Here is a 26,767-nt window from a genome sequence, read left to right on the forward strand (position 1 = left end):
TGTTAGCTGTCAGTTTGTCATACATGGTCTTTGTTATTTTGAGATTATGTTTCTTCTGTGCCTAATGTGTTGAGAGTTTTTATTATAAAGGGATGCTGGATTTATCAAATGTTATTTCTGTCTATTGAGATGATCAAATGGTTTTTGTCTTAAATTCTGTTTATGTGCTGTATTATATTTGTTGATTTGCATATGAACCATTGTTGCATCTCTAGCAAGAAACCCACTTGATCGTGGTGCATTTTTTGGTGTGATATTGGATTTCTTTGCTTGCATTTTGATGAGGATTTTTGCATCTATGTTCACCAGGGATATTTGTAGTGTGGTGTGGGGTGTGTGTTGTTGTTGTTGTATTCAGGAGGATTAATATCAGTTCTTCATATGTTTGGTGAAACTCATCTGTGAATCCATCTGATCCTAGGCTTTTTGTTGTTGTTGGGAGACTTTATATTACTGCTTCAAACTCACTATTTCTTATTGGTCTGTTCAGGATTTCTGTTTGTTCTTGGTTTCATTTTGGGAGGTTGTATGTTTCAGGAATTAATCCATTTTCTGTCAGTTTTCTCATTTGTGAGCATATAGTTTTTCTTAATAGTCTCTGTTGATCTTTTGTATTTCTGTGGTATCATTGTTATGTCCCTTTTTCATTTCTGATTATGTTTATTTGAATCTTCTTTCTTCTTGGTTTGTTCAGCTAGTGGTTTATCAATTTTTTTAAATCTTTTTAAAGAACAGGCCAGACACGGTGGCTCATGCCTGTAATCCCAGCACTTTGGGAGGCCAAGGCGGGCAGATCACAAGGTTAGGGGTTTGAGACTAGTCTGGCCAACATAGTGAAACCCCGTCTCTACTAAAAACACAAAAATTAGCCGGGTATGGTAGCACATGCCTGTATTCCCATCTATTGGGAGGCCTAGGCAGGAGAATCACTTGAACCTGGGAAGCAGAGGTTGTAGTGAGCTGAGATCATGCCACTGCACTCCAGACTGGACAACAGAGTGAGACTCGGTCTCAAAAAAAAAAAAGAAAAAACTTCTTTTTTTGTTAGTCTTTTGCATGTTACCTTTGACTCTATTTCATTTAGTTCTACTCTGATCTTTTTATTTCTTTTCTTCTGTTAACATTAGGTGTGGTTTGTTCTTGCTTTTCTAGTTCCTTGAGATGGAATATTAGTTTTTAAATTTGTCATCTTTATACTTTCTTGATGTGGGCATTTAATGCTATAAACTTCTCTCTTAGCACTACTTTTGCTGTACCCAACAAGTTTTGGTATGTTGTATTTCCATTTTTATTTGTTTTAAAAATGGCTTAAGTTCCCATCTTAGTTTCTTCCTTGACCTAGTGATCATTTAGGAATATGTTGTTTAATTGCCACGTATTTGTTTAGTTTCCAAAGTTCCTATTGTTACCAATATCTAGGTTTATTCTGCTATGGCTTGAGAAGATACCTGATATGATTTCTGTTTCTAAAAATTTGTTGAGGTTTGTTTTCAGCCTAAAATGTAGTCTGTCCTAGAGAATGCTCCATGTGCTGGTAAGAAGAATGCGTATTCTGCGTTTGGTACCTTTGGGTAGAATGTTCTGTAAATTTCTGCTAGGTTCATTTAGTCTAAAGTCCAATTCACATCCATTGGTTTTTGTTGCTTTTCTGTTTTAATGATCTGTCTAATGCTGTGAGTAGGATGTTTAAATCCCCACTATTATTGTATTGCTGTCTCTTTCTTTCTTGAGTTCTAGTAATATTTATTTTATGAATCTGGGTGTTCCAGTGTTGGGTACATATATATTTAGAATTGTTATATTCTCTTACTGAATTAATCCTCTATCATTGTATAGTGATCATTTTTGTCTTTTCATAAGCTGTTTTTTATTTAAAGTCTATTTTATCTGATATAGCTACTCTGCTAGCTTTTGGTTTCTGTTTGCATGGAATATCTTTTTCCACCTCTTTATTTTCTGTCCATATATGTCTTTAGAGAGAAAGTTAGTTTTTTATAAGGAATATATGGTTGGATCATCTTTTCTTTTTCTCATTCTGCTTATCTATATCTTTTAGGGGGAGCATAAATTTAATCCATCTATGTCTTTAAAAAGGAATGTAAATGTAATCTTTTTACATTCAAGTTAATACTTACATGTGAGGTTTTGTTCCTGTCATATTTGTCTTTAGGTGAAATTATGGTTAGGTGAAATTCTGTTGTGTTGCCATTAGATTCCTTTCTCTTCCTTCTTTGTGTGATTATTTTATAAGACCTGTGAGTTTTATACTTTTTTTATGTTTTCATGGTGATAAATATCAACCTTTCATTGCCATGTTTAGGACTCCTAAAGATTTTTTGTAGGACCAGTCTGACAGTAACGAGTTTCCTCAATATTTGCTTATTTGGAAAAGGCTTTATTTTTTCTCTATTTGTGAAGCTTGATCTTGCTAGGTATAAAATTCTTGGCTGCAGGTTTTTCCTTTCAGCCTTCCCCCCAACCCCCGCACACCTCCCACCCCACAAAGTCTTGCTCTGTTGCCCAGGTTTGAGTGCAGTGGTGTGACCTTGGTTCACTACAGCACCTGCCTCCTGGGTTCAAGCAATTTTTCCACCTCAGCCCCCCTGAATAGCTGGGATTACAGGCACGCACCACCACACCTGGCTAATTTTTGTATTTTTAGTAGAGATGGGGTTTCACCATGTTGGCCAAGCTGATCTCGAACTCCCGGCCTCAAATGATCTGCCAGCCTTGGCCTCCGAAAGTGCTGGGATTACAGGCATGAGACACTACACTCAGCCTCTTTCAGCACTTTTTATATGCCTTCCCATTCTCTTGTGGCCTGTGAGTATTTTGCTGAGAAATCTGCTGTTAGTCTGATGGAGTTTCCTTTAAAGATGACTAGGCACTTTTATCTTGCTGCTTTAAAAATTATTTTCTTCTTTCTGACTTTAGACAGTCTGACGATGATATATCAGGGTGTTTTTTTTTGTTTTTGTTTTTTGGGGTTTTTTTTTGCAGTGTATTTGAGGATTGCTGGGCCTTCTGATCTGGATATCTAAATCACTAGCTAGAATAAGGATGTTTTAATCAATTATTTCCTTAAATGAGTTTTCTTAACTTCTTTATTTTTCTTCTCCCTCAGAAATACTGATCATTCTTAAGTTCATTCAGTTTACATAGTTCCAAACATCTTAAATGCTTTGTTCATTATTTATATTCTTTTCTCTTTATTTTTGTCTGACTAGATTATTTCAAAAGATGTGTCTTCAAGTCCTGAGATCTTTCACTGGATCTAATCTACTATTAACATTTTAAATGTATTTTGAAATTTCTTCAATGAACTTTTCAGATCTATTGTTTCTATATATCTATCGCATTGGTAATTTTTTCATTCATATCCTAAATTGATTTTCTAATTTTTTTGTCTTGGTTTTTGTCATTCATATCCTAAATTGGTTTTCTGATTTCTTTTGCATCTCTTGCATTGGGCTTCTCTAAAACATGTACTTTTAATTCTTTACCTGGCATTTTGAGAATTTCTTTTTAGTTAGCATCTATTGCTGGAGGAGGATTACTGTGTTTCTTTGAGGGTGTCATAATACCTTGATTTTTTTTCCATGCTTTTTGTACCTTTGCATTGATTTCTGCACATCTACAGCAGCAGTAGCTTCTTATTTTTGAATTCACTTTTATTGGGAGGAGCACTTTTTTTCTTTAAGATATGGCTATGATGATTGGGTAAGGTCATTTGGTTTGCTTCTGGATACATGTAGTGGCAAAGACTGTATGATTTCCCTGGCTATAAATAGCTTGAGTGTGGTAGCTTCTTTGAATGCAGCTGTAGTAGTGGTACACTGGGTGGATAAGCAGGCTCATGACCTGTTGGGCAGCTAGGGTGGCATAAACAATGAGGGATGGCAGGGGTCATGAGAAGCTTTTCTTCTTCCTTATCATTGTGATTTTTGTGTTAGGAATTGTTGTAGTGGGCTGTGTGGTCTGGCCTCCAGACCAGTAGGTGGCGTTTGCAGGTTAGAGCCAGCTGCAGTGATAGAGGTAGGATTTATGCCCAACCTCTCTTTCCTGGGAGAAGTGCTGGGTTGTCTCACATGTTGGATTGGGCTATGGAACACCAGGGGCCTGGATCCTGTACTATGTCCTGGAGCGGGGGAAGAAGGTGGGTGGAGCTAGATAGTGCCAGCCTCTACTCAGGCCCACTAGTGGCAGGTGCATTTGCCAGCCCTGATGGAAGTGGTGGGGCAATCTTCAGGCCCCCTGTTGAATGCCTGGCTTAGGAGGCAACTGCTGACATGCCAAAGAGTTAGCACAGTGAGGTAGAAGTAGTCCCAGTGCTTCAGCCTTGGCCAACAGGAGTGGGACCTTAAAGCCTATAGTTTTATCCATAGATTTCTACTTCTGATTTAATCCTCGGAAATATTCTCTGATTTAAGGACACTATATATCTTTAATATTGGTCCCAGAATTATATTGTAGGTTATGTATAACTAATAAGTTTTTAAAATTTCTTTTCCCAAGAATTGTGCAATGGAAGGGGCCTCTGAATTGGGTTGTACTTTGGTTACTTATGATCCCCATTTTTGCTAAATGTCTTTTCTAATTTCCTTTGTGTATTTGTTTTGTGTGCTTTGCTGATTTTCCAGTCCTGCAGCCTTCCTACTTGCTATTTCTTTAGTATTTTCATACCCTCTAGTATAATTCAATACACAGTAATTCAATTAATGTTTATGAATAAAATGATTACTTTTATACTAGAACATTCCCAAGAAGGAAATGTTTCATTTAACTTTTTAGTTTTCATTTCCAGTGATCTTTCACACTTGAAAATAAATTAGAATTCTAAACTAGAAGAAACCTGAAAACTAATTCCTGGTCTGAACTGATGATTGTATGATCTGTACTTGTTGAGTTTTTTCTTTTCTTTTTTTTTCCCTTCAACTCTGTAGTTCTTCAATGGCCTTCATCCTTGGGTTACCATTAAGAGAGCTGTGGTCTTCAGGCTAATGTGGGTGCTGTCAAACATCATGTCCTAACTTTGCATGCATTTGGTGACATTTAGAAAACCCAAATGCCTCCATTAAAATACTTTACAATATCAATTTATAAAGGTAAACAGACGGATTTGCTCTGCACAGCCCTGTTAATTCAGTGAATGTGTCTTCACCATATCTGAGCTATTGGTTCATTACTGATGCTTACAAATCTAGCACCAAATCCAGCAAAGATGCAAAAATATTTTCTCCTTACCTTTATTCTTCACATACTAAGGATGACCAAGAAACACATGAGGCATGGTGAGGAGAACGTGTGTACATATACTTGCTTGGAGAATCATCAGACTGCTTTATTTAAAAACAAATATAAAGGATAGTAATAATCAATAGCATGTATCAAGCTCCTTAGTGTGAGACATTGTTTTAAGAATTCTCACTAGTCTTTGTTATAGATACTCTTATGATACTCATTTTAAAGATGAAAATACTAGGGCATGAAGAATTAAATAACTATCTTAGTTCACATAGCTCCTTGTTTAGACTTGAAATTTCAATCATTGCCATTTCACTGCAATATGTGTGAATTTCACCCTATTCTGTAGCTCTTCTTTCATAATTTCTAATGCTTTCCTTTATTAATTTGAAAAGTTCAATATAGATCTCTATGAATGCAGTGTATTCTAAGTTAGATACTTTCTAGAACTTGAAAACATCATTCAGTTTGGTTTATCATAGCTTTTAAATTATAAACATATTCAAAATAAATTATGTAATAAAATATTCTAAAATAATTTATTATAATTGAAAAAAATGTTTTTTATATATGTCAAGAGGTTTAAATTTCAGCCACGTGTGGTGGCTCACACCTGTAATCCCAGCACTTTGGGAGGTCGAGCTGGGCAGATAACTTGAGGTCATGAATTTGAGACCAGCCTGGCCAACATGATGAAACCCCATCTCTACTAAAAATACACAAAAATTAGCCAGGCATGTTGGACACTTGTAATCCCAGCTACTCTGGAGGCTGAGGCATGAGAATTGCATGAACCCAGGAGGCGGAGGTTGCAGTGAACTGAGATCACACCACTGTACTCCAGCCTGTGCAATGAAGCGAAACTCCATCTCAAAAAAAAAAAAAAAAAAAAGGTTTAAATTTCATAGCAATGCTTTTGAAAGTATTTAAAATGTGTCTTCACGTTATTCAGTGCATTGTCAGTTTGGAAAAAAATTAACTTGGCAAGATAAAAGTTCTCTAAATTAACTCTAAATTGGTTATCTAAACAAGCAATTCAAAGAACATTTGCTTGTACCCTACTTAAGATAAAATGTCTTGCTGTATTCATCATTAATGGCTGCAATATTCCCAACAAAGAAAATGCAGGTGATGTTGGCTTGATGTGTGATGGATTTAGTTCCTGCGACGTGTATAAAAACAAAAACAAAAAATATTCCGAATGAATGAATAGCTCCACCTGCCACAGAGCAGATGTACAAACTGGGAAGTATTGTGTATGCATCCATTGTCATCTTAGCTAATTCCTTGGTTCTAAAGCATTAGATGGGTTTGTCTTTCACCAGTTCTAAATATATATATATATATAGAGATGGTATTCAGACAGACGTATTATTTGATGTGCTCAGAATAAATAAATAAATTCAGAATACAAGAAGAATGGGCATCTGAAAGGAGCCCCTATGTACACTTACCCTGCATAAGAGAAGTTTATATAAAAAGTTTTTTAACAACGTGATCCTAAGCTGTGGTCTTTTTGTTCCTTTCACATAGCAGATTTTTAAAAACTGTAAAAAAAGTGATCCTAAACTGTGATTTCTTTAGAATGATGAATTCAGCAAATATCCATTAACACACAGCATGTCTAAGGCATCACGCCAAATATGGGTAGTTGGTAGACAGGGTAGACCAGAATTACGTGGGCCATTTAAACACAAAGATATTCCCTGCTTTCTCACCCAGAGATGTTGATACGGCAGATCTGAAATGGTACCATGGAATCTGTGTATCCTCATATACATCCATGGTTAAGAATTAGAAGAGTTGTTTTCAACTGGGGCAATTTTGACCCCAAGGGAACATTTGGCAATGCCTGGAGAGAGTGTTGATTGTCACCAGTTAAGAGGGGTGTATGCTACTAGCATCTAATGGGTAGAGGCCAGAGATGCTGCTACATATCTCACCACGCACAACACCCATTTACACACCCACAAAAAACTGTCTAATCTAAATTTTCAATAGTTCCAAGGTTGAGAAATGTTGATCCAGAGAATATAAATGTATATTCTTTGAGAGTCTATAATTAACCAGAGTGAAAAAGATGCACCAAAATATTGTGCAGTCATTCATAAAATAAAACAAAATAAATGGCATTAGTCCAAAGAATTCAGTAAAAATTTAAACAAAATTTTAGAAATGTGTTACCTCAAGATTATTATTTTAAGGAATGACTAGAGAGTTCCTAGTTGAAAAAGTGTGTGTGAGAAACTTTGAAAAGCTATAAAGGACTAAAAAAGCTATAAAGAACTAAAAGTAGAATTACCATTTGGTCCAGCAATCCCACTGCTCGGTATCTACCCAGAGGAAAAGAAGTCATTATTCGAAAAAGATACTGGCACACGCATGTTTATAGCAGCACAAGTCACAATAGCAAAATCATGGAACCAACCCAAATGCCCATCAATGAATGAGTGGATAAAGAAACTCTGAGAATGAATATATATATACACACAGACACCCACACATATGTATATATACACATATGTGTATATATACACATATATATTGTGATCATATGTACATATATATGATCATAGTGTGTGTGTGTGTATATATATATGATGGAATATTACTCAGCCATAAAAAGGAATGAATTAACAGCATTTGCAGTGATCTGGATGAGATTAGAGGCCATTATTCTAAGTGATGTAACTCAAAAATGGAAAACCAAACATCGTATGTTCTCACTGATATGTGGGAGCTAAGCTATGAGGATGCAAAGGCATAAGAATGATACAATGGACTTTGGGGACTTGGTGGGAACAATGGGAGGGGGCAAGGGATAAAAGACAACAAATAGGGTGTAGTGTGTACTGCTTGGGTGATGGGTGTACCAGGTTCTCACAAATCTCCACTAAAGAATTTATGTAACTGAATACCACCTGTACCCCAATAACTTATGGAAAAATAAAAATTAAAAAATAAAAGATATTTGCAGTGGAAATGATCTGAATAGATCATGCTTGTGCTTGGAAAAAATGATAAAAGGAGTCTATATGATTTTTTAAAAGTGGTTTTGTCCTTTTTGGGTCCTCATCTTACTCTTATAGATTCCCTTTCTTAGTTTTGTATCATCTCTAGAGATTAGATGCTGAGGAGCAGGAAGTACAATAAATTACTGGAAGTTATTTTGGTTGCTGTCAATGCAGGGTTTGGATTAATAATGAAACCAATTAAATCCTCAAATATCTCCAATGGCAACAAGAAAAATTTAATTTCCAGGGAGAAATAAGGTTAGCTATGTTGAACACAATTTGCACCATTCGTGAAACTCAAGTTTTTAAACCTTGGGGGATTCTGCTGTCTTGTCAAAGAACCAGCAGCTGAGTGATTTAATCAAAATAATAACAAAAGATTCCATGCTTTTTTCCAGCTGTCTCATGTGTCTCTGATGACAACCAGTCGGCAGAAATGATGGATTGCCTCAAACAGACAAATGGCATGCCTCCCCTTGTGCAAGAATGCACGGTCCCATGTCGAGAAGACTGCACCTTCACTGCTTGGTCCAAGTTTACGGCCTGCTCCACGAACTGTGAAGCCACAAAGAGTAGGCGGCGACAGCTCACAGGTATAGTGTGCGTTTCACACTTTAGCATCAGGCAAGCTGAACATCTCTGGATCTTTGTGTAGAATGTGAGGTCCAAAGGACAGGAATTTGCATCAGGTCTCGCCCTCTCTCTCCATTCCTCAATACATGTCCTCAAATTTAGAACAATGCCTGGTATGTAACATGTACTCAATTAATGTTTGCAAAATGAATGAAATATGTGAACTATTTTATAGCTATCAAGTTCCTCTCTATATAGTTTTATAATCTTTGCAGTTATAAAAGGCATTTTATTCGCTAACTTCTTTTGAGTAGGTAATGGCAAAGTTTGTCCTGTGCTATCATGCCCGGATCTCAGTGAGCTTGAAGGCAATCACCGATTTGGAAAGATGATCCAAAACAGATCTAACTGACATCATTGTCTTTTGCCATTATCTTATAAGCAATTTAACATTTTAAAATTTTACTAGTGTAAGGCAAAAATCAAATTACATAGACTGATTCTGCTTTTGTGATATTAATTATGAGTTCTGTTTTCAGCTGCAAAATTTAATGGAAATTAAAGCAACTAATTGTTTAATTGAATTCTGGGGGCATTTTTTGCCTGCAGTATGCAAATAATTGATGCAATAGTGTATTTTACTACTTGCCTAGATAAATATCCCACAACTTTTCTTAACTTCTTATGCATTTGTATGTGCAGAAAACAAAGAACCAAAGGAAAATGCCAGAATAATCATTGAAATAATGAAATTGGTGTTGACATTGGAGAATTAAGCACAGATGACGATTTGTTCTCATGAGCAGTTGAAGTGCTAATTCTGTTGGTTTCAACACTCTTTTGTCTGAATGCATTGCTTACCTGATCACATTTCAAACTTAAATCACCATTATGGATTTAAGTAATCCACTAGAGCCTTTAATGGGATTTCTGCACACAAACTGGAAGTCCATTTGTAAGTGTAGGTGAAATGCATAACCATAAACAGAAACACCAAACAAGAAATTCTGTGCTTTGTGCCCTATCTTCCACAAAAATTTGTGCCACATAATTTTATGCAACATTGCTTGTTTCTAAGATACAACAGATTTCTCATAGAAAAACAACACAATGAGATAGAATGTATGTGACAGGAATATTTGAAGTTCAGGGGCCAATTAATGAAACTTTGTTTGCCTGTACAAACATAATGCATCAGAAGCCACTACTGTAGCAACTCTTTATATACTTGAGATGAGAGAGAATTTCCTGTAGAGGGAAAGGAAGTTTTTAATTAGTGGCCAGTTTTTTTCTTTTTTCTTGAAAGTTTATTGATGATAGTTTACACCTACATAATGAAAATGGAAAATATTGAGAAGCCTAGGATATTTATTCATTTTACAACCAGCACCATTTATGTTATAAATTGTTAAAACTCCAATGAATTTGACTTTTATTTAAAATGTTCCTTTTATATAAATATTGAAGAATAGCTGTACATTTTTTTCTGTAAACTCTAATCTAAAAATTACTCATACTAAAAGATTGTTTGAAATTTCTTTTCTAAATTATTAATGGCTGTACTTTCAGGTGGCTAATTGACCTTTGTGTATCTTTATGTCTATGTGGCACCAAAACAAGTTAGCAATTTCATGAAATACATGAGTTTAAAAAAAAAACAAAACAGTAAAATGAATCATTTAATATCACTGTTGAAAAAATAATCCACTAGTGAATTGAAATATTTTCACTTTTCAAGACTTATTTTTATTGTCGTGAAACTAATGCTTGTATTTTGTTATCCCTAAGTAATTTGGTAGTAAATGCAGTAAACAATCTCTAACATGAATGCTGCTGAAAGCCTTGGACTCAAACTCCAAAGCCATGTGATTCTTTCTCTCTTTAACACAAACACACACACTGAAACATATAAACATAAATACAAGCCACTTCATTGAATATGGGGCCATACAGGATATTTAACTTTCTTTTGTCCATTTGTAACAGGAGGCTTTAATTCACTGAGCATTCTGTATGTTGTACCCAAACTATGTCATCGCAGGTTTTAGACTCAATAGTATTTAAAGCAATTGTTTATAGAATGCCAAGAATATTCCATTTATTAGATAGAAAACCTGTCCAGGTTTTATAAATATTATATGAGCTATAATATACAGATATTTATTTATAATAACTAGATAACTAGTACATATTCTGACTTAAGGAAGCAAAAGTCTTTAGAATTGTACTAGGGATTTATTTTTAATATTAACTTGTTCTGAATCCAAAGGTTAATGCTGATTTTGATTAGTATATAATCAAAGTAAAGGACCGCTGATAATTTGTTTCTTATTGTGACAACTGTATCTGCATTAACTTGCTTAAATCCTTCATCAAATAGTGATGCTATATAATTAATAAGGATATCATAAACATAGAGGCAGCACATATTTGTACAGAATATTTGTTCTGCTGGTAATTTCTGGTCACCTTGTAGATGAACATTTTTTTCTTTAGTTTTTTCTCCTCACTCTCATTCTCTTTTTTTCTCCTTCCTCCTTCTCCTTTATCTTTTTCTTTTTCTTTTGTTTTACAACTTCCTTTTCTCAATTATTCAACGAATTTCTTTTTGTTTACCACTTATGTGTGCTAGTCCTTGGTAATACCACAAGGGAATCAATAGACATGATCCTAACTTAACAGAGCTTGCAGTCTAATTGGAGATATGGCAAGAGTTTTACTGGATATAGTTACAGTATAGTTTCTGCTATACTAGCTGTTGTATTGGGTGAGGTATTGAAACAAATCCTATTTTTTTGTTTGTTTGTTTGTTTGTTTTCTTTGAGACGGAGTCTCGCTCTGTCGCCCAGGCTGGAGTGCAGTGGCCGGATCTCAGCTCACTGCAAGCTCCGCCTCCCGGGTTCACGCCATTCTCCTGCCTCAGCCTCCCGAGTAGCTGGGACTACAGGCGCCCACCACCTCGCCCGGCTAGTTTTTTGTATTTTTTTTTTTTTTAGTAGAGACGGGGTTTCACCGTGTTAGCCAGGTCTCGATCTCCTGACCTCGTGATCCGCCTGTCTCGGCCTCCAAAAGTGCTGGGATTACAGGCTTGAGCCACCGCGCCCGGCCCAAATCCTATTGTTGTAACAAATTATCACAACATTGCTGGCTTAAAGCAGCACAGATTTATTATTTTACAGGTCTGTAGTGTTTCGCAGATCTAAATAAAGACAAGATGTTGATAAGGCTGCATTTCTCTCTGGAGGCTTCAGGGGACAATGGTTTTCTTTCATTTTCAAGCTTGTAGAGCCTGCGCATGTCCTTGGCTCACGTTCCCCTCCATCTTCAAAGCCAGCAACATTGCATCTCGCTAACCATTCTTCCATGTTCAAGGATGGTTTTCTGGAGGGAGTAACCTGTGAGTTTTGATCTGAAGAAGAAGTAGGTGTTAGCTAGCCTACGGAAGGATGGTAGAAATTGTGGAAATTTCTGGAGTAAACATACAAAGGCCAGAAGCAAAATGAGTAATTTCTAGGAACTGAAAGAGGCTCACTATGACTGTATCGTAACGTGCTAGAGGCAGAGTGGTACAATGTAGGCCAGAGGCAGATACAAATGGGCACAAATCATATAGGTCCTTAATGACCCTAGGGAAAGAGCCTGGACTTCATTCTGTACTATGGTAAGCCACGGCAGAGTTTTCAGTGGACAAGTGATTTGATGAGATTTGTACTTTGAAAGCTGGCTCTGACTGCAATGTGGTGGACAGATTGAAGGTATAGAGGTATGATGGCAACAAGATCTTGGAGGAAGCTGCTGTAATTTCAGCTGGAGACTTGCAGGTGGGGCTAAATATGGGTGACACCCATTGGAATGGAAACAAATGGACTGATGCAATGAATCTTTAAGCATTTGAAGTGCTATGCCTTTGTCATTAATCAGATGTAGGGGGTTCAACAGAATAATTCAGAACATTCCAACTTTTAACTTGGTGATATTGGTAGAATTGAGAAACACAGGAGAAAGAAAGGTGATGTAAAGAGGATGGGTGTGATTGGTTCTTTAGGTGTAGATTTTTCAGTCTATGGATTAGAAGCTTGAGCAAGAAATCTTGAATGAAGACATTAATTTAAAATTGAGGAAATATGGATGATAATTTAAACTCTTCAAACGGGTGAAGTTGTAGAATCAGAAGAGAGATGAACCTAAGATGGTGCCTTGGGGAACCCCATCAGTTTAAGAGAGGTAGAGAAGAAAAATAGTTCACCAAGTAAAAATAAATAATATATGGCAAGATAGAGGTGGGGGCACGGGGTGAGGATGAGGAACAAAAAGATATGTTACGGTGGAGCTTGGAAAGAATATTTCAAGAATGAAAGTATAGTCAACACTCTGAACTATCACTGAGTGATTAGACCTGAAAGATAAGGAATCAAAGATATTCCAGGGCTTTGGCTTTGTTTCTTGTTTTTGTTGTTGTTTGTTTCTTGCTTGATAACAGTGGTTTCCAGAAATAAGTAGACAGAATCCAGGGTTAAGTGGATTTAGAAGAGAAATGAAACTGAAGAGATGGAGACTGAGAGATTCAACAATACTCTATGGAAGTTTGAAAAAAGGGAGGTCTTGAACTTGCTAAATGCTAATAGAAAGAAGCCACTCACTAACTATTGATATATCTCTCAGCCAGTAAATTTTCATGGCTGTGATGGAGGCTGTGCTTTTCAAACTTATTCTAGTGTCCTAATGGTAGAGGCAAGTGAATACCTTCTATCAGAAGTATAGCTGAATCTGCTACCAGATCAACTTCAGGTCCTGCAGAAATTCTTTTTTTTTTTTTTTTTTCTTTTTTGAGACACAGTCTCGCTCTGTCACCCAGGCTGGAGTGCAGTGATGCGATCTCGGCTCACTGCAACCTCTGCCTCCTGTGTTCAAGTGATTCTCCTGCCTCTTCCTCCTGAGTAGCTGGGATTACAGGCGCATACTGCCACACCTGACTCATTTTTGTGTTTTTAGTAGAGATGGGGTTTCCCTATGTTGGCCAGGCTGGTCTTGAACTCCTGATCTCAAGTAATCCTCCTGCAGCGGCCTCCCAAAGTGCTCGGATTACAGGTGTTGTGAGCCACCATGCCCAGCCTAGGAATTCTTATTTATTGCAAACATAAGCATCATGGCAGACCATAGAGCCAATCACCCTGTCAACAACTCTAGAATTATATGTAATGCAAACCATGTAGCAGTGAGAAAGTAGCCCATGCATCAATCAGCTTGTATCAGGCATTTTCAGAACAGCCATGAGTAGAAAATAGACCAATAAAACTGCCTATATATTTTATAATCAGCCATGACTCTAGCTAATGACTAACTAATGAGAAAACAAAAGGTGGAATTATTAGATCTAGGAAAATTTTTAGTAATCTAGAGGAATCGTGTTGACAGCAAAGTTGAATCAAGTTACAGGCTGATTCAGAATCCAGTAAACGTGATTACCAAGTGTTTACGGCTGTGAAAAATGACACTGCATTGTCTTACTCAGAGTTGGGACCACAGCTAACAGGTTCATCAAAGTGAATTGGTAAGGTAAAGTCATATTCCAGAATACTTAAGTTAGAAGAATCTCTCAAAATGAAAGAGCTTTTTCTCTGATTAAATTATCCAGTATGACTTGATCATTTATTTCAATTTATTGTTTGTATAGATGTTTGGGAGCTGCCTGATGGCAGAGACCAAAATGAGTTTAACTTCGTCCATCTATCTCATTGCAAGAGACCTCTACTAAAAAGAGAGGGAGTTAACCACTTAGATGCTTTCGTTGATTCCCTGGCAATCATTAGTCAAGGAGAATGAGGACAGGGTTATCAATATGTTTTTTCCAGCAAACTATAGAGAAAATAATATTAAATAAATTAACTGGAATTCTCTAGCTGTAGCAAACATCTTCCAAATATTTTATGCCACTCTCAAACATTAAACCATTTTCTACTTTTTTCAAATTAACTTGAATTTCACAGTTGTTCTGGGAGTTGTTTTCATTGTCTCAGGATTACTTTCATGGCAAAAGAGTGAAGAAAACAAAGGCTTTATTTTATTTAAGGTTTAATATTCTAAAAGTTTACAAATACAAAAGTGTGAGTGACTTTTAACAAAACAGCAGATAGACATTTAATATCTCAATGTCTCTTGTTGGAACAGGGAAAAGCAGAAAGAAGGAGAAATGCCAGGATGCTGACCTTTACCCTCTAGTGGAGACAGAACTATGTCCTTGTGATGAATTTATATCCCAACCTTATGGAAACTGGTCAGATTGCATTCTTCCAGAAGGCAGAAGGGAGCCTCAGCGAGGACTGCGGGTACAAGGAGACAGGAAAGAATGTGGCGAAGGCATGCGCTTTCGAGCAGTAGCCTGCTCTGATAAAAATGGAAGACCTGTTGACCCCTCCTTCTGCAGCAGCTCTGGTAAGGAGATGGATGAAGAGTAACAGATGAGAACACTCACACACAGTTTGGGAGGTTTTTCTCAGGTCTAGAATTAATAGCTCTGCTCTATAATAATTGTTTTAGTTCTCCTTTGTCAATAACACATTGTCTCTCATAAAATATGGACAGATGAAATGCATACATCTGCATCTCAATGATTATCTGGAATGTGATGGTGCTGGATCCCTGACTCACTTCATTCTCTACTTCACCTTTGTTTATTAGCCGCCTGTTTGCTGGTGGTCAACACTGCTGCTCCACTTCACTGAGAAAGCCAACGCCAAGTACAAACAAATATGCTCCACGCTGTTTTTTGGTGCTCTGACCATATACATAGAAGGCATCAGAACTTGAGTGTCTTCAAATGTAGTTGAGAAAAAAATCAATGAAAAAGTTAATTTTAAAAGTTTCACTATATAAAGTAGAAGTATACCCAAGTTAATAGAATAAAACTATAGGAAAATGACAGAGACAATCTCAGAGAGTTCTGTGAGATGTTAATCCAGGAAAATACTGTTTTTGAACCTTAATTGGGAGAATTTGAAAGATCTGGGTGTATGGAAAAAGGAGTGGAGGTTAAATACAGCTGTTGTGAAAGTTGGTGAAACAGGCTGAAAGCAATCATTACAATGGAGCTTCTGAATTTCCTGCTCTGTTTTTCTTTTTTTTACTAGTTTTTTTAAAAAGAATAAACAAGTCTAGAAATAAATGGGTAGATGTTGGTCTTAGTCATCAAGGTTTTGTGTACTAATAAATGTTCTCAGTAATACCAGAAACTCAAATTCAATTATAGTGTACAAACTAAGTAAATGATAGATCTTCTTTATTGCCAGCATACTAGCTATCTTTATTTAAGATATGCCCATATCATTATACAATGAGATTTAATGACTTTTAAATTAATACTCTTATTGCTTTATACAGGTTTCCTAGATTAGTCTACATTAATTTCTTAAGTGATTTGACTTTCAGAAACATTAAATACATCACAAAAAAGTAATGGACCCATTTTAGGGTGACTCTAATCTTTCTTTTCAGCTTGTATGTGTGCATTGGTTTATTCATTCATTTGAACAAAACGTTTTTATTGACCATCTGCTATGTACCTGGACATCTATGACTTGAGTGTACAGTTAAGGGGAAGTCAGAAACTTGTGGAGTTTACTGTCCGGTGGGGGATATAAATAAACAAATACATAAAAAGAATTTCAAGTTTTGATTAGCTCTGAGGATGCTGAATAGAAAATTTTTTGATAGACTTTAGGGAAGCCTTCACTGAGGTGACATAAATCTAAGATGTGAAGGGTAAGAAGGAGACAGATGCACAAAGCACAGAACAAGGTTGTTTTAGTTAGTGGGGTGTCCAGAAGATAAAAGCTAGGAAAGATGTTTTAGACATAAAAGTAAACCCTGTGGTTTGAGCATAGAGAGTGAGGAGAGAGCTGTGTGAAGTGAAGTTGAAGAAGTATGTGGAATCTTGTGAGACAAGCCAAGGAATATGGATATAATTTAACTTCAGTCATCAGCTTGGAAGTAGAGTGGGTAATGTTATCCAATTTAGAGATTTTAAAGATCACTTTTGACTATTGTCTACAGACTGACTTAAAAGGGGTAAGGAAGCTGCTGGGAAACTCCTGTAGTTAATCAAGGAGAGACATGATGGTAGGTCAGACTAGGATGGTGGCAATAAAGAAATACAGAAGTAATTTTAAGATGTAATTTAGAGATAGAATTGGCAAGATTATTCCAAACACAAGGCATCTTTTCTATATGTTATCTATCATTCATCCCTAATTTTGCATGAATTTATGGAGAGTTTTTTTAATTTAGAAAATAATCATTTCAGATTAGAAATGAAAACATCTTGAAACAAGAGGAGACATTTGTAATTCAACCAATTTGCAATGCCATAGCAAAAGCTATTAGGGAATCTAAGAGACTTTCACCAAATGAAAATCGTGCTTTAATCAAAGTTTACTGCAGCCTTATAACTTTTATGATACTTGTGTTAATCTACTTTCACAGTATATATTTTCAAAAACAGGTTTTTTTTTTAAATAGCAAGTGAAAATACCTCATTGTGTCACCTCTAGGGATATGACATATACTTGTCTATCAAAGGAAAAAAATCTTTTAATGGTTACTAATAAAGACATAGTTTTAAAAAGTATATATATATACACATATACATATATATATATGTATATATATATCTCCATGAATTGGAGTAGGACACTGTGGCTCATGCCTGTAATCCCAGCACTTTGGGAGGCATAGGCAGAAGGATTGCTTGAGCCTAAGAGTTTGAGACAAGCCTGGTCAACATAGGGAGGCCTTGCCTCTAGAAAAAATAAAAAATTAGCCAGGCCTGGTGGCATGCATCTGTGGTTCCAACTATTTGGGAGACTAAGGTGGCAAGATCACTTGAGTTTGTGGAAGGTCAAGGCTTCAGTGAGCCATGATTGTGCCACTGCAGTCCAGCCTTTGTGAAAGAATGAGACCCTGCCTCTAACTATACATATATATGTATATGAATTAGCTCACTATTAAGAATTACATCATAGGTTAGGTGCAGTGGCTCACACCTGTAATTGCAGCACTTTGAGAGGCCAAGGCAGGTGGATCACTTGAGGCCAGGAGTTCAAGAACAGCCTGGTCAACATGGCAAAACCCCATCTCTACTAAAAATACAAAAATTAGCCAGGTGTGGTGGCACATGCCTGTAATCCAGCTACATGGGAGGGTGAGGTGGGAGAATCACTTGAACCCTGGAGGCGGAGGTTGCAGTGAGCCAAGATTGTGCCACTGCACTCTAGCCTGGGAAACAGAGAGAGACCTTGTCTCAAAAAAAAAAAAAAATACATTTTTATCATGGGCAAACTGAGGCACAGGGTAATGACCTGAATCTGGATCTCCCAATAAGAATGGTAAGTGCTTCCCACTTTTAAATCTTTACTTGGACTTTGTCTTCCATTTGCATTTTAGACATGAGCAGGATTCCCCACGATGACATAAGGGAGACTTCTTCATGAGGATAATTATTCCTCATCAAGCATAATATGTTCCATATGGCCCCTATTGGATACACGTAACTGTGGGAACACAACTGCATAAATTCTGAGTTATCCATACTAATGGATTCTATGGATAACTCAAACCATAGATAATCACAGCCGAGTCTGCTTGGCTTTGGGAGTATCATGGTGAGGAGAAATATTAAATTACAATTTATTTTTTAAAAAACTTTAAAATGGAGTTTGTCTCTATGTTCTGTCAACCCCTATTGGCTCTTAATGAGTTCCATCACTGCCTGATGCAAAAGTGCATGGTGTCGTCTCCATCTGTATGACAACAGGTCCAGTTATGGGACTACCTAAATTGGGCCACAAAATATCCCATGACAAAATTAAGATTCTTGAGGTGAGCCACTTCCAACCATGTTTCTTATATCAGTGGTTTTTTTTTTTTTTTTTTTTTTTTTCCCCCTCAAAGAACAGGACAAAAAAGTACTTCAGCATGCCAATACACTGAATTTTCTCTCTCCCTGGCCCTGCCTTCATCTCTCCATTCGGGTCTCTGCTGAATATCCCGTCATATCAAGTCTTTCCGATTCCTCTAATAATTGATCCACCTCATCACTTCCTGTTTCCCTTGCCAGTCTTTATGTTTTTTCATAGCACTTAATCACCAACTGACACGTTATATATTTACTTTTTAGAAATGAGTGCTTATTGTCTCTCCCTCCAGTATATTGCAAAGTTCCAGAAGAGTGGAAACATTTTTAAATGTCTTTTATTTATTTTCAACTGCTTATCCACAGCACCTACGTGTCAGAAATTTCATAGACTTTCAAAACATATTTTTGAAAACATGACTTAATCATCGGGTTCTGGTAATTTTGTCTCCAAAGTATGTCTCGTCTTTTCCTTTCCTTTTGCTGTCCTCTGCACGTATTGATGTTATGCTATTCTGTCTTGACTTATCCACCTGCTATCTGTCATGCCAGCAGCCATCAGCCATCACACTGACACGAAAATATGTCCAAGCCATCAGCCTGCTTGCAGTCCTTCCTGGTCTCTTCTTTATATAGCAGCTCCTCAACTGGACCCACAAGGACTTCCATGAGGATGTACTTCACCTGGCACGCCCTTTTTCTTCCTCTCATGGGACTCTTCATTCTCTGGGTTAAGATCAGGTGCTACCCGTTGCAGGAAGTATTTCCCCTTCTTCCACTCTTGTGTTTCTTTTTAGGACTACATTTAACTTTTAAAAATCCATGTAGATCTCTATTTTTCTTAATAATTTGAGAGTTCATTGAAATTGATGACTGAATCACGTTCACTTCTCCATCCCCCATACCTATCCCAGGCTCTGGCCCCACGCAGGTTCTCAGTATCTGTTGGCTGAATGAATGGAAAGGCTAGTTTAGGCAAGAGTCAACACACATATGCCCATATACAAGTTCTGAAGTGCGTGTGCAGTGTATGCACATGTTTTAACAGCCCTTTGGGTAGAACAGCTGTGTATAACAAAAGCAGATCCATAGAGAAGCCACCTGTGTAACACACAAAGAGCACAGAAAACCTTGTTCTATTTTGCCCTCGATGTATAGTTTGGGAATAGAGGTAATGAAATTGCATCGCTACTAGTGGATAAGCAATGTTTTTGAAACAATGGAAGAATGCAGAAGGAACGATTTTTCAAGTGATCCAATGACAAAAATGTGAATAAGCTTTCATTCATCAAATTATGAAATGAAAGTGTAATCTGTTTTCTGATTCCAGATAAATTATAATTGATTTGACAGGCAATTAATGATTTTCATTAATATATCATCCAGATGTAATTTAGCATTTGCAATTTAACAATTATAATTTCATTAATTTACTGTAATATATAAGTAGGTATAGATAGAAGACAAAGCAAAATAATAATCATCATAAAGAATCTCTTTTTGGATTTAAGGAATAAATATTTACATGTTTGCAATCACTGGAAAAGTGAATTTAATATTAATGCATTTAGAAAGTTTAGATTTTCTGTGTATTTGTTGAATTTTGCATATTGAAATATTTCTCTTACAACTCTATATGAACAAATTTATTTTCGCTGAGCTGGAAGAACATGCTTGGGACTGAAAATTATATCTTTATTAATCAAGGTGATTAAGATAGCTTTTTTCCTGATTCCAGGTCTAGGTTCAAAATTAACTATTTTATTTTGTTTTTATTTTTATTTTGTTTTATTTTATTTTAGACAAAGTTTCCTCTGTAGCCCAAGCTAGATTACAGTAGCATGATTATAGCTCACTGTAACTTCGGAGTCCTGGGCTCAAGTGATCCTCCTTCCTCAGCCTCCTGAGTATCTGGGACTACTGGCTAATTTTCTGTTTATTTATTTATTTTTATGTAGAGATGAGATCTCTCTATGTTGCCCACCAAGGCCTCTGAAACTGCTGGAATTACAGGCATGAGCCACTGCAACTGGCCTAAGGAGCATTTTATATATGAAGTGTCCTGGCAAAGATTTGTGGATATCAAATACAGGACACACATATTAATCTATTATGAGCAGTCTTCATAAGTCCAGTTCATGGAAGGGACTGAATAATTATATTATACCCTCTCTCCCAGAAATAAATAGAAACTTTCTAGTCATCTGAAATTCTTGCCAAATGACTCATTGCTTAGATCCTTTACACCTTTATGTTTATTTACTAAGACCTTGAAAGGCTCTTCAATTCACCACTTGGGGAAGAATAATAGTGTTTCGGCCAAGGACATTTGCATTGACAAGATAAAGAATATGTTTCTATGTTTTCATGTTGTGATTTTGCCTCTTTTGCTATTTTTGTTTTAACATGACCATAGATAAAAACTTCATATAATATTGCTGCATTAGAGCTGTTTCTTTCTTCTGTCCATTTTTCTCCAGCCCCATTGCTCTGCCTTAGTTCAGGCTGCCTTACGTTTCTTGTAGACTCACTGCAGTGGTGACCCATCCACTGTCCTCACTCAGTCCTTCTTCCTGCCAGCCTTTCTCCCTTTACAAGGAGAAGGTTCTTTCCTAAAGGCAAATCTGATTATCACTCCCATAGATTTTAAACCTTCAAATGGCAACCCATTGCCCAGACCTCTTAGAATGGGATACACGCCCTTCATGATTTTACCCTCCTTTTTTTTAAATCAGTATACAAGATTTACATATTTTCTGCATACTGTTGATAATTTGAAACATTCATATAATCATATCAGGTTAAGTAGAATATTCATCACCTTAAGTATCTTTTCTTTATGCTAGAAACATTCAAATTCCTCTTCTAGATATTTTGAAATGTACAGTAGATTAATGTTAACTAGAGTTACTCTACTGATCTATTGAAAACAAGATCTTATTTTTTCCTAAGTATATATGTGGACCAGTTCATCAACCTCTCTTCATCCCTCCTATTTTTTCCAGCCTCTGTTAATCACCAATCTACTCTCTATTTTTATGACATCTCCTTTTATAGCTCCCACATATAAGTGAGGACATGTGATATTTGTCCTTCTATGCTTGGCTAATTTCACTCAACATAATGATCTCCAGTTCAATCAATGTTGCTGCAAATGACAGGACTTCATTCTGTGTAATGGCTGAATAATATTCCATTGTGTATATATTTCACTTTTTTTTAAGGTGGAGTCTAGCTCTGTCACCCAGGCTGGAGTGCAGTAGTGCAATCTGGGCTCACTGCAACCACTGTCTCCTGGGTTCAAGTGATTCTCATGCCTCAGCCTTATGAGTAGCTGGGAGTAGAAGCACCTGCCACCACACCCAGCTAGTTTTTGTATTTTTACTAGAGATGGGGTTTCACCATGTTGCCCAGGCTGGTATTGAACTCCTGACCTCAGGTGATCCACCTGTGTTGGCCTCCCAAAGTGCTGGGATTATAGACATGAACCACCGTGCCCAGCTACACCACATTTTTGACACAGGATTTTCCTTGGCCCCTTTGCCAGCTTTGCTGCAGGAGACACACCATCTACTCAGCCTGCCAGGCTATGCCTGCCTTGTAGTCTGGTGCTTATCCCGCAGCCACTGCAACTGAGCTCTCAGCCCCACTTTTGGTAGGTCCTGAGTTCTTGTCCTACACATCAAAGAAGAATGAGGATACACTGACAATCGAAGAGTGAAAAGGACAGAGAATAATGTTACTGAGTGATGAAATAGCTCTCTGCAGAGATGGGATGCAAAGGTGCCCCCCACCTGAAGTCAGGTCATCTCTCCCTCAGTGTGACTGGGTCCAGGGCTTTTATGTGCTCAGAATGGGGAGTGTGTACTAATTGGTTTGAGTGTGCAGAAAGAGGCTAAAACAAAGGCATCACTCAAAGGTGGGCACAAAAGTGTAGAAAACCAATTAGGAAAGGGTAGGTATATGTAAAATAGGTGAAGGGTGGGGATCAATCGGACGAAAGCACAGCAAATAGGCAGAGAGGTTCTCAATCTGGTCCAAGGATTTACCCAGGACTGTCTTCAGCTTCAAGGTCAGATTTCACCGGGGACCTGTCCCTGTCTGCTTAGGATTTGTCTGCCTCCTGTCATTATCATTTGCTTTATACATTCATCCACTGATGAACACTTAGGTTGATTCCATATTTTGGCTATTGAAAATAGTGGGAGTACAGACACCCCTTTGCTATATTGACTTTATGTCTCTTGGTTGTATACTCAGTACTGGAATTGCTGGATAATATGGTAGTTCTGTTTTTAGTGTTTTAAGGGACCTCCATACTGTTATTCATAATGATTATACTAATTTACATTCCCACTAACAGTGTACGAGGGTTCCCCTTTCTCCATATCCTCAGCAGCATCTGTTATTCCCTCTTTGGTAAAAAGCCATTTTTACTGGAGTGAGATGATATCTACTGTGGTTTTGATTTTAACCATGTTTAATCCCTGAAGCCTCATCTTTCATCCACCCCACTCTGAACTCCAGCAGTCCTGGGTTCTAGAATATCTCAATATACACAATTTATTGACAGGGTTCTTTTGCCTTCTGTACCTATCTAGCTTCCTCCGGCTGTGACTTTAATTTAATTTAATTTGCAACTTAATTCTCTAGTTGACTCCTAATAACCTTTCTGAACTTGTATTAGAAATGTCACCCTTTTTGAAAAACCACAGGCAGTCTTGCCCGGCAGCCCTTTCCCCACTCCCCAAACCCTAGAACCCACTAGGAGCAGAGCTTACCTGCTTAATGTTTGTTAGCAAGATAGATGTCGTCGGTCCTATACTTCTCCTATTTTACCTATCTTACTGCTAATCCATGCTGCCACAGAGGGCTGTGTGCCCCCTGAGAGAGGGACCATGAACACTTCATCACTCTATCATCACAAACAGCTGGCGAAATGTCAGCACATCACACATACTCAATAATGGCTCACAAAACACAGATTGTAAATTATGCTTATGAATAACTAATTTTAATTTACATATGTGAATTCATTCCCTATGACTACTTTATCAAAACTACAAACTTAGTGGCATGAAACAATGCAGTTATTCTCTGATAGTTCTGAAGGTAAGTAAGAAGTTCAAAGTCTGTTTCACTAGGTCAAAATCAAGGTGTAGTCAGGGCCATGCTCACTCCAAAGGCTTTGGAAGAAAGCTTTTATTGGCCTTTTCTCATTTCTAGAGTTGCATTCCTTACATTCCTTGGCTCATGGCCTCTTCCTCTGTCTTTAAATCTGGTGGCATAGCATCTGGCTTCAATATCACATTGGGTTCTTCTTCTGCAGCAAACCTTTTGATGCCTTCTTTTAAAAACACTTAAACTACCTGACCTATGAGGACAATTTAGGATAACCTTTCGATGTAGGGAAAAACACCCTGACTATGTTTTTTCTCTGCCCACAGACCACCACAACACCAGTCATCAACACAGAAAAATACTTCTGTGACCAAATCTATGGGAGTTTTTCCTCCACACATCCAGCAGCAGATACCAGTTGGTTGCCCTCCAATTCAATTCTAATACTGTCTATCTGGAGATAATATCAGATCTCACAGGTTGGCAGCTCAGACCCCAAAACTGCCTACCATACCTCCAGGCACCAGTTGCAGCTCTGGGCCTCTGAAAATTCTAACCAACTGCCTTCAGGTTGGGGTTCCCATGACTCCCTCTTTGAGTTTGATTAATTTGCTGGAGTAGTTCACAGAACTAAGGGAAATACTTAACATTTACTCACTTATTCTAAAGGATACAGAGGAAGAGACAAGAGGAGCATGGGGGTAGGGACAGAACTTCCATGCGCTCCCTAGGCACACCACCCTCCAGGAATTTCCATGTGTTCAGCTATCTGGAAGCTCCCTGAACATGGTCCTCTTGAGTTTTTATGGAAGTTTCATGAAGTCAGCATTCCTTCCACAGGATATAGGGCATGACCCTCTCTGGGGAGGGTCTTAACACCCATAATCAGAAATGTTGGAGAAGATTAGAGTCCTGCCTTGGGGCAGGTGAAAGGGAGGATAGGAGAAGTTGGAGAGATTCTGTTTCCTGCCTAACACACCCAACATTGTGACAAAAGATTGTATCAAGGACTATGGGATTTATAAGCCAGGAACCCTGGATGAACACCAATATAAATTGTAACACCACACTTACCATCTCAATATCACATCTGCAAAATCTCTTTTACCTTATTAGGTAGCATTTGCACATTCCAAGGAATAAAACCTGGAAATCTTTGGGGATGTTTTTCAGCCTACCAGAATATGCTAAGAAGGCTATCATGTTTTTGAAACTAAACTCCTGAAATGTACAAATGATAAATAATTTGAAACTTTGCTCAAGGGTTTGAAGCATTCGCATAGTGTTACTTTTTGTTTTCCTCGTGCATGATATCTACACAGGGGACTTTATGTGAATTATATTGAATTGAATTATAATCTAGAAAACTATTAGACAAAATACTGTCAGCAAAAATGTTACAATGAAGAAAGTAAATATGGGATTTGAGTATTTCTTTGAACAACCTTATATAGAATTAGTATTTCCTTTTACTTTTGTTTTGTTTCTTTTTTACAGGGTATTGGGCATCCCCTTGTCTGTCTCCAGGTCACATATTTGCTTTACCTTGCTTATTTAGTATGTTGTATTTTCTAATTCCAACCTATTTAGCAGTTGCTGGAGACAAGGGCTTACTGATGAGATCTCATTTGAAGAGAAAATTCAGCTACTGAAAATGTTTGAGGAGCTCATGTTGTCCAAGAAGTCACCTGGAAGGATCCATTGGGAATAGTGGTTCATTTGCTCATGGATTCATTTATACTTTTAACAAATATCAATGGAACATCTAGTTTTCATCAGGCACTTTCCTATATATCAGTTTATAAAGATTAGCAAGTCATACGCTGTAAACATATTCATAGTCTAATAAGACTGTGTTAGGGGCTTGCAAATTTAGGAATATCTCCTCCCTCTGAGGCAGACCATACTTTAATTTTTTTTTTAATTACACTGAAACAAAAATTTCAGGATCTCAACCAGTCAAATGGTTTAATATACTCTATATATCTAAATCCAGAATTATGCCCAAGTATGGAATCAAGATTTCTTTACTGGTGATTGAAAATGGAAAATGAGAGAAGACATGTCTAGGGCCTTATAGCCTGATCTGTATGAATTTGATAGGAAAACCTTTCTAGAGAAGGCATTGTGCGTTTTGACCCTTCTCAGGGAATAAATTATGGACCCATGATGAAATCCATGTACAACTTTCTTTGTACCTATTTGGAATAAAATGGAATATATTTTACCCTAAATAAGAAAGTAAACAGAACTTCTAAACAAATGATTTTTAATTAATAAATTAATATTTATTACTCATTTTTTCTTCATAAAGCAAGTAGGTATCTTATGAAGGGCTGCAAAGTAACTCTTTCTCTACCTTGATTAAAGAAAAAATAGTTCAATCTTCCTGAGATTGGGGAAAAACCAAGAATGTCTATTCTCAACTTCTATTCAGCACCATGCTGGAGGTTTTAGCCATGGCAATTAGGCAATAAAAGTAAATAAAAGGTATCTATATTGAAAATCCAGGAGTTAAACTACATCTATTGGCAGATAAGATAAACTTATAAATAGAAAATACTAAGAACCACCCTCAGAAAGAAGCTATTAGAGCTAAAGAATTTAGCAGGTTTGCAGAGTATAAGATCAATGGTCACAAAGGTCCATTGATCTTATACTCTGTTAGGTCTATACACTAACAATGAACAACCATAAAATGAAATTAAGAAAATAATTTCATTTATAATAGCATCAAACAGGCTAAAAGACTTAAGAATTTATTTAACTAAAGAAATTTGTTATAGTCTGAAACCTTCATGTATTATACTCTATAAAACATTGTTGGGGAAGATTAAAGAAGACCTAAATAAATGGAAAGATGTGCTATGTTAATGGATGATAATTGTTAATATTGTTAATAGTTGTT

At 36.9% G+C, this 26,767-nt stretch overlaps 1 protein-coding gene across 1 annotated transcript in view; it reads left to right on the top strand.

Moving 5' to 3' along the window:
• THSD7B (thrombospondin type 1 domain containing 7B) overlaps nucleotides 1-26,767 on the top strand; it is a 788,242-nt gene that overhangs the window by 496,315 nt on the left and 265,160 nt on the right. The window contains exons 12-13 of the mRNA XM_077956542.1: nucleotides 8,657-8,851; nucleotides 15,000-15,263. Coding sequence (XP_077812668.1) covers nucleotides 8,657-8,851; nucleotides 15,000-15,263 — 459 coding nt within the window. The remainder of the gene's footprint in view (nucleotides 1-8,656; nucleotides 8,852-14,999; nucleotides 15,264-26,767) is intronic.

Source organism: Macaca mulatta, chromosome 12 (genome assembly GCF_049350105.2).
Source record: "Macaca mulatta isolate MMU2019108-1 chromosome 12, T2T-MMU8v2.0, whole genome shotgun sequence".
In the NCBI taxonomy this organism is placed as follows: Eukaryota; Metazoa; Chordata; class Mammalia; order Primates; family Cercopithecidae; genus Macaca; species Macaca mulatta.